The sequence below is a fragment of the Oncorhynchus mykiss genome, chromosome 9 (genome assembly GCF_057628025.1).
Source record: "Oncorhynchus mykiss isolate SJ-2025 chromosome 9, ASM5762802v1, whole genome shotgun sequence".
NCBI lineage: Eukaryota > Metazoa > Chordata > Actinopteri > Salmoniformes > Salmonidae > Oncorhynchus > Oncorhynchus mykiss.
In genome coordinates this window covers 2,317,143-2,330,261 of record NC_143030.1, presented here as the reverse complement: position 1 = coordinate 2,330,261, position 13,119 = coordinate 2,317,143, and the positions used below count along the sequence as shown (strand labels likewise).

Here is a 13,119-nt window from a genome sequence, read left to right as displayed (position 1 = left end):
TCTCTCACACGTCTTACAGGTCTTGACTCACTGTTATTAAAACATAGCATTCTTGATTAAGTGTGAAAGACTTTTAGTGGCATCGTAGAACTTAAAATCGCCCTTCCACTCTGCATCCCAGAGACTACATGTAGCCTTCCCGATGGCTGTTGTGATGAACATGTAGAAGTGACGTCCTGGGCAACTGCATTTCTTGTGGGCCCTGGGGTCATCCTTATGACATCAATTTGTGTGGGTGTGGGTGTGTGTGTGTGTGTTTTTGGTCCAATGTATTTGGATAATCCAGGTTCTTTAATAGCTGATTGAATCCAGTGGTTTCTGGTAGTCTTTAATAGCTGATTGAATCCAGTGGTTTCTGATAGTCTTTAATAGCTGATTGAATCCAGTGGTTTCTGATAGTCTTTAATAGCTGATTGAATCCAGTGGGTTCTTGTAGTCTTTAATAGCTGATTGAATCCAGTGGTTTCTGGAGTCTTTAATAGCTGATTGAATCCAGTGGTTTCTGATAGTCTTTAATAGCTGATTGAATCCAGTGGTTTCTGGAGTCTTTAATAGCTGATTGAATCCAGTGGGTTCTGGTAGTCTTTAATAGCTGATTGAATCCAGTGGGTTCTGGTAGTCTTTAATAGCTGATTGAATCCAGTGGTTTCTGATAGTCTTTAATAGCTGATTGAATCCAGTGGGTTCTGGTAGTCTTTAATAGCTGATTGAATCCAGTGGTTTCTGATAGTCTTTAATAGCTGATTGAATCCAATGGTTTCTGGTAGTCTTTAATAGCTGATTGAATCCAGTGGTTTCTGATAGTCTTTAATAGCTGATTGAATCCAGTGGGTTCTGGTAGTCTTTAATAGCTGATTGAATCCAGTGGGTTCTGATAGTCTTTAATAGCTGATTGAATACAGTGGTTTCTGATAGTCTTTAATAGCTGATTGAATCCAGGGGTTTCTGGTAGTCTTTAATAGCTGATTGAATCCAGTGGGTTCTGGTAGTCTTTAATAGCTGATTGAATCCAGTGGTTTCTGATAGTCTTTAATAGCTGATTGAATCCAGTGGGTTCTGGAGTCTTTAATAGCTGATTGAATCCAGTGGGTTCTGGTAGTCTTTAATAGCTGATTGAATCCAGTGGGTTCTGGAGTCTTTAATAGCTGATTGAATCCAGTGGTTTCTGATAGTCTTTAATAGCTGATTGAATCCAGTGGGTTCTGGTAGTCTTTAATAGCTGATTGAATCCAGTGGTTTCTGGAGTCTTTAATAGCTGATTGAATCCAGTGGTTTCTGATAGTCTTTAATAGCTGATTGAATCCAGTGGGTTCTGGTAGTCTTTAATAGCTGATTGAATCCAGTGGTTTCTGGTAGTCTTTAATAGCTGATTGAATCCAGTGGTTTCTGGAGTCTTTAATAGCTGATTGAATCGAGTGGGTTCTGGTAGTCTTTAATAGCTGATTGAATCCAGTGGGTTCTGGTAGTCTTTAATAGCTGATTGAATCCAGTGGTTTCTGATAGTCTTTAATAGCTGATTGAATCCAGTGGTTTCTGATAGTCTTTAATAGCTGATTGAATCCAGTGGGTTCTGATAGTCTTTAATAGCTGATTGAATCCAGTGGTTTCTGATAGTCTTTAATAGCTGATTGAATCCAGTGGTTTCTGGTAGTCTTTAATAGCTGATTGAATTCAGTGGTTTCTGATAGTCTTTAATAGCTGATTGAATCCAGTGGTTTCTGATAGTCTTTAATAGCTGATTGAATCCAGTGGGTTCTGGTAGTCTTTAATAGCTGATTGAATCCAGTGGTTTCTGGTAGTCTTTAATAGCTGATTTAATCCAGTGGTTTCTGATAGTCTTTAATAGCTGATTGAATCCAGTGGGTTCTGATAGTCTTTAATAGCTGATGGAATGCAGTGGGTTCTGGTAGTCTTTAATAGCTGATTGAATTGTGGACTTCAGGAAAAAGCAGAGGGAACACCCCCCTATCCACATCGATGGAACAGTAGTGGAGAGGGTAGCAAGTTTTAAATTCCTCGGCATACACATCACAGACAAACTGAATTGGTCCACTCACACAGACAGCATCGTGAAGAAGGCGCAGCAGCGCCTCTTCAACCTCAGGAGGCTGAAGAAATTCGGCTTGTCACCAAAAGCACTCACAAACTTCTACAGATGCACAATCGAGAGCATCCTGGCGGGCTGTATCACCGCCTGGTACGGCAACTGCACCGCCCTCAACCGTAAGGCTCTCCAGAGGGTAGTGAGGTCTGCACAACGCATCACCGGGGGCAAACTACCTGCCCTCCAGGACACCTACACCACCCGATGTTACAGGAAGACCGTAAAGATCATCAAGGACATCAACCACCCGAGCCACTGCCTGTTCACCCCGCTATCATCCAGAAGGCGAGGTCAGTACAGGTGCATCAAAGCTGGGACCGAGAGACTGAAAAACAGCTTCTATCTCAAGGCCACCAGACTGTTAAACAGCCACCACTAACACTGAGTGGCTGCTGCCAACACACTGACACTGACTCAACTCCAGCCACTTTAATAATGGGAATTGATGGGAAATGATGTAAATATATCACTAGCCACTTTAAACAATGCTACCTTATATAAATGTTACTTACCCTACATTATTCATCTCATATGCATACGTATATACTGTACTCTATATCATCGACTGTATCCTTATGTAATACATGTATCACTAGCCACTTTAACTATGCCACTTTGTTTACATACTCATCTCATTTGTACATACTGTACTCGATACCATCTACTGTATCTTGCCTATGCTGCTCTGTACCATCACTCATTCATATATCCTTATGTACATATTCTTTATCCCCTTACACTGTGTACAAGACAGTAGTTTTGGAATTGTTAGTTAGATTACTTGTTATTACTGCATTGTCGGAACTAGAAGCACAAGCATTTCGCTACACTCGCATTAACATCTGCTAACCATGTGTATGTGACGAATAACATTTGATTTGATTTGATTTGATTTGATTTGAATCCAGTGGTTTCTGGGAGTCTTTAATAGCTGATGGAATGCAGTGGTTTCTGATAGTCTTTAATAGCTGATTGAATCCAGTGGTTTCTGATAGTCTTTAATAGCTGATTGAATCCAGTGGTTTCTGATAGTCTTTAATAGCTGATTGAATCCAGTGGTTTCTGGGAGTCTTTAATAGCTGATGGAATCCAGTGGTTTCTGATAGTCTTTAATAGCTGATTGAATCCAGTGGTTTCTGATAGTCTTTAATAGCTGATTGAATCCAGTGGTTTCTGATAGTCTTTAATAGCTGATTGAATCCAGTGGGTTCTGATAGTCTTTAATAGCTGATTGAATCCAGTGGGTTCTGGTAGTCTTTAATAGCTGATTGAATCCAGTGGTTTCTGATAGTCTTTATTCTGATTCTAAGATGTGTATTTGATCATCTGTATGTTTTTGTAGTTTGATCATTATTATAGAGACAAAAACATTGGAGAGGTGGTTTATGTGTTTGTTTAGTGTTTTCCAATTTTCCCAGAAGTGGTTAGATTCTATGGATTCTTCAATTACATGGAGCTGATTTCTGACGTGCTGTTTTACAGATGTGTATTTCTACATTGTTTTAGTGATTCACCGTGGTGAAGGCTCAGTTTGTCTGTGTTAGTGTGATAGGTTTCTCAATTTCTTTCTTATGTTTTTGTATTCTTAATCAAAACATTTCTCAATGTTTCTATGTCTCTCTCTCTCTCTCTCTCTCTCTCTCTCTCTCTCTCTCTCTCTCTCTCTCTCTCTCTCTCCTTCTCTATGTCAAATCTCTCTTTCAGCCTCTCTGGGTGTCAGTCCTGACAAATCTCAGTTCTTTATATATGAGTCTGTCTCTCTGAGCTGTGAGGTTCAGGGGAACTCTGCTGGATGGAGACTGAAGAGATACACAGTCTCTGGGGAGAGTTCAGATTGTGGAAGAAAATGGGGAAAACCACAAGGGTCTTCATGCATCATGTCACTAATACAATCACACAGTGGAGTGTACTGGTGTGAGTCTGTGTCTGGAGAACACAGCAATGCTGTAAACATCACAGTACCTGGTATGTCCACAAACACCATCTACTAACAGTATTGTGTTTAATGGTTCATCTGGTTTCAGATAGCTGATGTTATGTTTATATATGATGTTTAAATATTATATACAGCTGGAGCTGTGATCCTGGTGAGACCTGTTTATAAATTATGTTTATATATTATATACAGCTGGAGCTGTGATCCTGGAGAGACCTGTTTATATATGATGTTTATATATTATATACAGCTGGAGCTGTGATCCTGGTGAGACCTGTTTATAAATTATGTTTATATATTATATACAGCTGGAGCTGTGATCCTGGAGAGACCTGTTTATATATTATATACAGCTGGAGCTGTGATCCTGGAGAGACCTGTTTATATATTATATACAGCTGGAGCTGTGATCCTGGAGAGACCTGTTTATATATTATATACAGCTGGAGCTGTGATCCTAGAGAGACCTGTTTATATATTATATACAGATGGAGCTGTGATCCTGGAGAGACCTGTTTATATATGATGTTTATATATTATATACAGTTGGAGCTGTGATCCTGGAGAGCCCTGCCCTTCCTGTGACTGAGGGAGATTCTGTGACTCTGCGCTGCAGATATCAGGGAACTCCCTCTAACCTCACAGCTGATTTCTACAAAGATGGATCCCTCATCAGGACTGAGACTACAGGAGAGATGACCATCCCTGCAGTTTCCAAGTCAGATGAAGGACTCTACAAGTGTAACAACTCTGAAGGAGAATCACCAGAGAGCTGGATGACTGTGACAGGTGAGAATATGAGAAACCTTGACATTCAGATTATCTGGTTCTTCTTTACACTGTTAAGAGATGCTGAAACCTGCATTATAAACTGGGTGGTTCTTCTTTACACTGTTAAGAGGTGCTGAAACCTGCATTATAAACTGGGTGGTTCTTCTTTACACTGTTAAGAGGTGCTGAAACCTGCATTATAAACTGGGTGGTTCTTCTTTACACTGTTAAGAGGTGCTGAAACCGGCATTATAAACTGGGTGGTTCTTCTTTACACTGTTAAGAGGTGCTGAAACCGGCATTATAAACTGGGTGGTTCTTCTTTACACTGTTAAGAGGTGCTGAAACCGGCATTATAAACTGGGTGGTTCTTCTTTACACTGTTAAGAGGTGCTGAAACCGGCATTATAAACTGGGTGGTTCTTCTTTACACTGTTAAGAGGTGCTGAAACCTGCATTATAAACTGGGTGGTTCTTCTTTACACTGTTAAGAGGTGCTGAAACCTGCATTATAAACTGGGTGGTTCTTCTTTACACTGTTAAGAGGTGCTGAAACCGGCGTGGAGGATCGTTACAAAACACTTACAAGAACTTGTGAATTCAATATAGGCTTTCAATACAAACACATCAGAAGCCTAGATGGTCCGCGGAACACACCCCTTCCCAGAGCACTGGCTCTGATTTATACACATACAACATATGAGTCCATCCCACATGCAAATGAAGTTACTTCCCTCAGTCCATCTGCTACCATTATCTTTCAATCTGTGCTTCCTGCTTGTTCACGCCCAATAACGCCCTATCTGCTTTCAGTCAAGTTATAATGGTGACAGGACCTCTTCATGTCCCAAAAATTATACATCCCATCTTATCCTATGGGCCCCTTATGTTTAGCTTGGTGTGTTCTTTGGTATGTCTGTCCTTATTAGGACTATTAGACTATGTGTCTCTTCTCTTCATGTCCTATAAATATATGCCCTATGTCTATAGTCCATCAGTTGGTCATTTGGCTGACCCCCTCCTTTGTATGTTCCTCTGACCTTGGTATGTCCAGCTGTCCTATGTTCTCATGGCCTTACTTTGGCTTCCTGTCCTATACAATAGACAATGTTTTTTTCCAGAATGGCAAATGCACTCTAAGTGTATCTTTCTCTTGTGGTACAGTATTATGTTTCTCCCTACATGTACATCTTTCTCCTACAAAACCTGCATTATAAACTGGGGGGTTCCAGTTGAATAAAAACATTTATTTTTACTGCTCTAATATACCACAGTTAAAAACTTGTTCGGGATCGGTGTCCCTTCCACGGGATGGTTGGGCTAATGCGATTAGCATGAGGTTGTAAGTAACAAGAAAGTCTCCCAAGACATAGACATATCTGATATTAGCAGAAAGCTTAAATTATTGTTAATCTAACTGCACTGTCCAATTTATAGTAGCTATTACAGCGAAAGAATGCCATGCTATTGTTTTAGGAGAGAGCACAATTTTGAACATTGAAAGTTATCCAGGCGTCGTGTGTAAAAACAGCCACAAACCCCTGGAGGTTCCTTACTGGGCTACAACGTGTTGTGGAAATAATCAGAATTTGTTGGTAACATAGGTAAGATGTTTTATATTCATCATGTGTTTGTAAGTTACTTCTCATCAGAATGGTATTTTTGTATAATACTGTGGCGAGGTTGCAGTTATCTGTTCTATGTCAAGACTAAGTTGCATGGGCCGCAGAGAGGGGAGAGGTCAAAGTGTCATCATGTGTAAACATATCTTTTGCTCCACTGTGTCTGTGTGCCAGTCACTCCCTACTTTTCCCAGCGGGGAAAGGAGGTTGGCAGTGTCTGGAATCATTCTATGCTCCCTCTAATGTTGTCCCTATCTTAACCTATAGCAATCATTCTCCTCTCCGTGAGTTTGTCCAGGATTGGTTGTATGTAGAATTGGTTGTATCTAAATGACAATTTGATATATGCCTGTTGATATGGAGGATTGGTTTATGGTTCTGGGGTTTGAGTAAGGAGACAAAGCTGAACGATTTATTATGTCTATGCTGTCTGACTATGTGTGTTCTTTGCTATTAAAGGATCGCAGTTGCAATGCAGAAGGGGCTCTCAGAGAATTGATTGAGAGACACTGAATTACCTGAGAGTCACAGGATTGTGATAGAGCTGATATAATTAAAGATGGACTTTGATAACTAACTCTGACTTGTGTGTGTGGTTTGCTCCCATGATTTGGTAAATAGAGGAAATTTCCACGACAAACGTAATTAGAAAGATAAATGTTTTGTCACAACCGTGGTAAACGGCTTCCAGCCAATCATCATTCAGGTATACGATATTGGCCCCTGGGCCTTAATGCTTCAATATGTACTGATGTTCTTACACTGTATAGGCTGTAACCATGACAATATACTGTGTTTCCATGTCTCTCTCCAGCTGTCATTCTTCCTCCAACTGCAGTTCCAACTCCAATTCCACCTCCAGCAGTCCCAGTGTTGTCCATGTCTCTACCCAGGATGCTGTGTAGTCTACTGGTGGGGTCTCCCTACCTGCTGGTGACCATCATACTGCTGGTGAAAGGCTGCAGGAGCAGGACTCAAGGTGAGAACCTGAGTTTATTCAGGATCGACTCATTCCAACAGAATACCTGTTGTTAATAATCTATAAAATTGATCACGGGGCGATCTGTATTCGATAGCAGCAAGTCTGGAAATCATCGTCCATGTTTTCAATTTCACAACATCTTGTGGTGCGCCTCAAGAAAGGAAGTGCCTATACGTCACTGAACCAAGGATAAAGCTGCCAGAAAATGCCAGTACTGGCGACATCGTGTGGAAGCTGTAGGCGTTGTAATGGGCACCTCGTTTTTTGTTGTTCGCCTTAGACAATACAAAGACTGGCGGATGAATATTATTTTTGTGTTTTTGGTGAACAGTTTTCCCAGGGATTTTTACTCCTGAACACGTTCTGTTATAGCCACAGACATGATTTGACCAGTTTTAGAAACTTCAGAGTGTTTTCTATACACACATACTTATCATATGCATATACTATATTCCTGGCATGAGTAGCAGGACGTTGAAATGTTGCGCGATTTTTTACAAAAAGCTGCGAAAATTCGCATCATCCCTAACAGGTTTTAAGAGTAGTTTATTTTATAATAAAATCTTCTAACTCCAAAATCTTCTGACATAAGAACAGTCACAAAATAAATGGTCAAGAGTCTCTGGATCACAACTACAGATACACATTTGTTATCAATATCTATTTAGAATCTGTGTATAATAAAGGTCTTTACAGCTTGACTGCTGCTGTTAGTTCAGAACGCTCAGTTCAACCTGTAAAGAGATGGGTGGGGCTAAAGCTGAAGAGGGTGGGGCTAAAGCTTTAGAGGGTGTGAACAATGCTGAAAAGGGTGGGGCTAAAGCTGAAGAGGGTGGGGCTAAAGCTGAAGAGGGTGTGAACAATGCTGAAAGGGTGTATGCAAAGAAGGGCTCTCCAGTAGTAGTACCAAAACATTCAAATGCCATTTTCTCAGAATTCAGTTTATAAGTTTATCAACTTTCAAAGCAGAATTACTTTCCCATCATTTCTCAACTGTAGTGTATGATATACCATTTTGTAGCTCTGAGTCTCTACTTATTACTTGTTAAGCTTATGGGTTCCCCTACAGGAACTACACCCCCCCCCGTTCAGCTGAAACGGTGGCGCAGGGAATGCAAAAATATTCTTAGAAATATTTAACCTCCACACATTAACAAGTCCAATACCTCAAATGAAAGATAAAGACCTTGTTCATCTACCCAGCGTGTCAGATTTTTTAAATGTTTTACGGCGAAAACATAGCATATATTTATGTTAGACCACCACCAATACAAAGAGAAAACGTAGCCATTTTGTACCACAAAAGATAAAATCACAAAAGCAGGATTAAAAAAAAAATCATTCACTAACCTCTTGAAAATCTTCATCAGATGACAGTCATACGACATGTTACACAGTACATTTATGTTTTGTTCGATAATATGCATATTTATATCCACAAATCTCGGTTTACATTCATGCCATGTTCAGAAAATTCTCCAAAATGTCCGGAGGAATTATAGAAAGCTACGCCAGATAACAGAAATACTCATCATAAACTTTGACTAAAGATACATGTTCTACATATAATTAAAAAGATACACTGGTTCTTAATGCAACCACTGTGTCACATTTTTTTAACGTTACGGAAAAAGCCTACCATGCAATAATCTGAGACGGCGCTCAGACGTAACAATATTTCTCCGCTATGTTGGAGTCAACAGAAATACAAAATTACAACATAAATATTCCCTTACCTTTGATGATATTCGATCAGAATGTAGTGCAAGGAGTCCTAGTTCAGCAAATAAATCGTTTTGTTTCATAATGTTCAATTCTAGTGTCCATGTAGCAGCATCTGCTACCACTTTCAGCTCAAATGCCCCAAAAATTACTTCTGGTCCAGGATAATTTTGCATCAAAACTTCCAAATTACATATTACAGGTCGACGAAACTGGTCAAACTAAGTGCAGAATCAATCTTCAGGATGTTATAATCATACAGACCAAATAGCATTCCAACCGGGCCATCCTAGTTCATCTGGGGCTGAATGGAACAGACAAAGCACTCCAACGCATACGCGCCTTCAAGCACATGAATCTTTTGCAACACTCTCGCACTTTCCTTCCCATTAGGTCAAAGTTCACAGCAAATGCTCCATTACACTTTCTACTGAATGAGGACATCTAGTGGAAGACATAGGAAGTGTTTCCAGATCCATAACTGACGTCAAAGTTGCCCCAACTTTCAGGATTTCAAAACTAGTTTGCAAGATTGTCTGCCCTGTGAGTTCTGTTATACTCACAGACATAATTCAAACGGTTTTAGAAACGTCAGAGTGTTTTCTATCCAATATTAATTATAATATGCATATATTAGCAATTTAGGACAGATTTTGATGCAGTTCACTATGGGCACGCAATTCATCCATTTGTGCCAGGTCGGTCACATATGGGAGAGTTGGTATGGACATAAATAGTAAATAGCCCTGGTATTGATAAGGAGTAAATAGCCCTGGTATTGATAAGGAGTAAATAGCCCTGGTATTGATAAAGAGTAGATAGCCCTGGTATTGTTGATAAGGAGTAAATAGCCCTGGTATTGATAAGGAGTAAATAGCCCTGGTATTGATAAAGAGTAGATAGCCCTGGTATTGATAAAGAGTAAATAGCGCTGGTATTGATAAGGAGTAAATAGCCCTGGTATTGATAAAGAGTAAATAGCCCTGGTATTGATAAATAGTAAATAGCCCTGGTATTGATAAAGAGTAAATAGCGCTGGAATTGCTATGGGAGAACTGGACATAAGGAGTAAATAGCCCTGGTATTGATACATGGTAAAAAGCCCTTGTATTGATAAATAGTAAATAGCCCAGGTATTGATATGGGAGAACTGGACATAAGCAAATAATTTGATAGGATTCTAAGTAGCACAGTATTGACTAGTAAATCATCTGATATGATTTACATTTCTAAGTGGTTCTGTATTGGATAAGTAAATACATGGCCACACTGATGAACTACTTCTGTGTTGAACAGGTGATCGTGTTGAAGAAGAGTGAGGCTGAGATCACCTGATCACCATAACAACCATCAGAATGGAACTCATGGAATTCTAATATAGAACTGTGAGTCACAATGCTGTATGTTGTTACATTGTAGCTCCACCTGCTGGAACAATAGTGGCATTTGATCAAATGTGATCTATTAACTGATACATGTATTATTCTGATTGGAATGTGTTTTAATATAATGTGTGTTGTATTATTCATTCAGCAGCTGTCCTTTAACATCAGTCATATACTGGTCATATACTGTATAGCATTATGGTTGATACATTGTAAATGCCTTCACTTCTCATGTCTATACAGATCAACTGATAGGTGTTGAGGTTCAGGCATTATTGTTATAGGTTAGGATAATGTTATACCGTTACATGTTACAGAGATAGAAAACACACAGGAGAGGAGAATTCAATTATTATAATTATTATTTTATTTAACCATGAAACTAATGTAGGCCTTTTTTCTTATTGTTTTATTGTATTGTGTGCAAAACCATTATTCTATTAACCATCCTGGTAAGAAATTGATTTAGTCTTTGTAGCATACAGAATGAAATAAATGATTTTCCTCAATCATGTAGCCTGTTTTTTAATCAGTTCTGAATGACATCACAACCACTTTATTTTTCATTTCATTTCATTTCATTCACTTCCTTTATTTATCTTCTAAATGCTCCATCACAGGTTCCCCTGCAGCCCCCAGAGCCTTGAGTATCTTCTAAATGCTCCATTCCAGGTTCCCCTTGCAGCCCCCAGTCATTTCTGCTCACAACTCTCTAGTCAGCAACTGACAGTTCCCATTTATTTTATATGATCAATGTTCTTGGTGGTTTCTGATAATGTTCCCAAGTTGTTGTAAATTGAACTATTTACCACAACTTGTTGTCCAGTGAAAAGTTTAAATCAAGGACATTTTTTTATTTCTTCATGCAAACAAAGCCACAATACAACACTAAACGACACATTAATTGCACTATAACGGTGACAAATGTCGTGGCTTTACTATCATTAAATTGAAGACATAGTTTTATCAAAGATTCCCTGTAATTAGTATAACGCGATCAAAGTCATTAATCGTGTACCTGTAATTAACTAGGAAATAGGGGGCACCAAGGAAAGTATTCAGATTACAAAGTTATCATTTCCCAATATAACCTTTCAGATATTTTCATATCTGATCAATAGTCTTCTAATTAATGATTTATTTATTTTACCTCACGTTAGTCTCATCCCAAACGTCGTACATTTTTGGTTATCTGCACGAATCCAGTCTTGATTGAGTCATCCATACATCAATTGTCTTAAATCATTTATTTATTACTAACTAAGTAATTCACAGAAATGCATAAACAAACAGTAAATATGGTTACATGAAATGATAGAATGTGCCCCTAGTGGGCTAAACCGGCATGGCAGCTTGTTAGACAAAGAGGCAATGGGTAGTCGATTAAGAAGTCACTACAGAGTTAATAATTATAACAATTGAAATTTTAATCCTTACACATGAACGCTGACTCAGTCGGGAACAATTGCAATCAATATATATATATTTACGCTCAGTGTGTCGTCTTGATCGCTGGTGAAAAGTTCATTCCTTTTGCAGAATTGTCCGTCTCTCTCCCTCTCTCTCTCTCGGCTAGGTTGTGGTTAGGAGGGGATTGTTCAGAGTGACATTCGTTATAAAATGGGTGTTTCGGCGGTTATCGTTCTTCACGTTCAATGATGCCGAATTCCTAGCTGCAGACTAGTAATTAGTATCAAAGACTTGTTCTTAGTCTGTCGGTATTGATAGTCTAAGAGTTTTAACCACATGGTATGGTGAAAAGATTCAGCAATGGTCTACAACCTTCAGTCCCTCTCCTACTGGAGGTAAACATGGTCTCCTGATAATTTCTCAAAGTGGGGTTTTATCCAGAATGGCAGAAAAGGGGCTGTCCCAGGATGTCTGACCCTAACTGGACTCAGGGGCAGTCCACTGACTAGTTCAAATCAAAAGGGAATTGTATTTTTCTTCATTAAACAGTCCACAATAATCTTACACCATTATTCAAACAGTATCATCCTCATTCATTCATCTTATACAACAATTAGATGTAAACCTCAATTCTGAGGCTATTATATAAACAGCGTTATGGTAATGTGGCCACACCGTCTCTCTTGAGCTTCCCAAGATGTGACAAACGCACCACTTCGTAGCTGGATTCTACACAGATCTTTTATACTTTCTCTGGAACATGACATTTGTTCATACCTCACGTTCTGTGAGGTGGAAGAATTTCCTTTGTCTCCATGAAAAACTACTCTCTATAACTGTGTGTCCATGAGGCAGGGTCTTCCTTAGGAATTGACGACCTCACTCTGCCCACAGCAGTATGGTTGTAGAAGCAGAGAGCAGGGGATGGTGCTCGATGTACTCAGAGGGCAACATCATGACATACCCCCCCTGGTGGTTTGGATCTTATTTGTCCTTCAAGTTACAAATCAACATAAAATCATGAACACGTGATGTCCTGTTTGTAGATCATCGTTGCAGTCCCCTCTGGTGGTTGAACTTGGCAGGCTTCTCTGAAAGCTGAGCAGTCCACCACAAGGATGGCAGTTGATGTCCGGTTGGTGATCGCCGTTGCGGTCCCTTCTAGTGATGTACCTTGGTAGGTTCCC

At 39.5% G+C, this 13,119-nt stretch overlaps 1 protein-coding gene and 1 long non-coding RNA gene across 2 annotated transcripts; both read left to right on the top strand.

Annotated features, from left to right (window-relative positions):
• The first annotated feature begins 3,824 nt into the window (after nucleotides 1–3,824).
• Nucleotides 3,825–6,932, top strand: LOC149980701 (Fc receptor-like protein 5). The gene is made up of 3 exons (XM_090185655.1): nucleotides 3,825–4,069; nucleotides 4,587–4,866; nucleotides 6,893–6,932. Exons 1-3 carry the CDS (start codon nucleotides 3,982–3,984, stop codon nucleotides 6,930–6,932), a joined length of 408 nt encoding a protein of 135 aa, XP_090041781.1. The 5' UTR covers nucleotides 3,825–3,981.
• Nucleotides 6,933–7,247: 315 nt separating this feature from the next.
• LOC149980700 (uncharacterized) lies at nucleotides 7,248–11,031 on the top strand. Its single transcript, XR_016482998.1, has 2 exons — nucleotides 7,248–7,412; nucleotides 10,434–11,031. It is a non-coding gene; the product is annotated as an uncharacterized LOC149980700 (long non-coding RNA).
• Nucleotides 11,032–13,119: the final 2,088 nt, after the last annotated feature.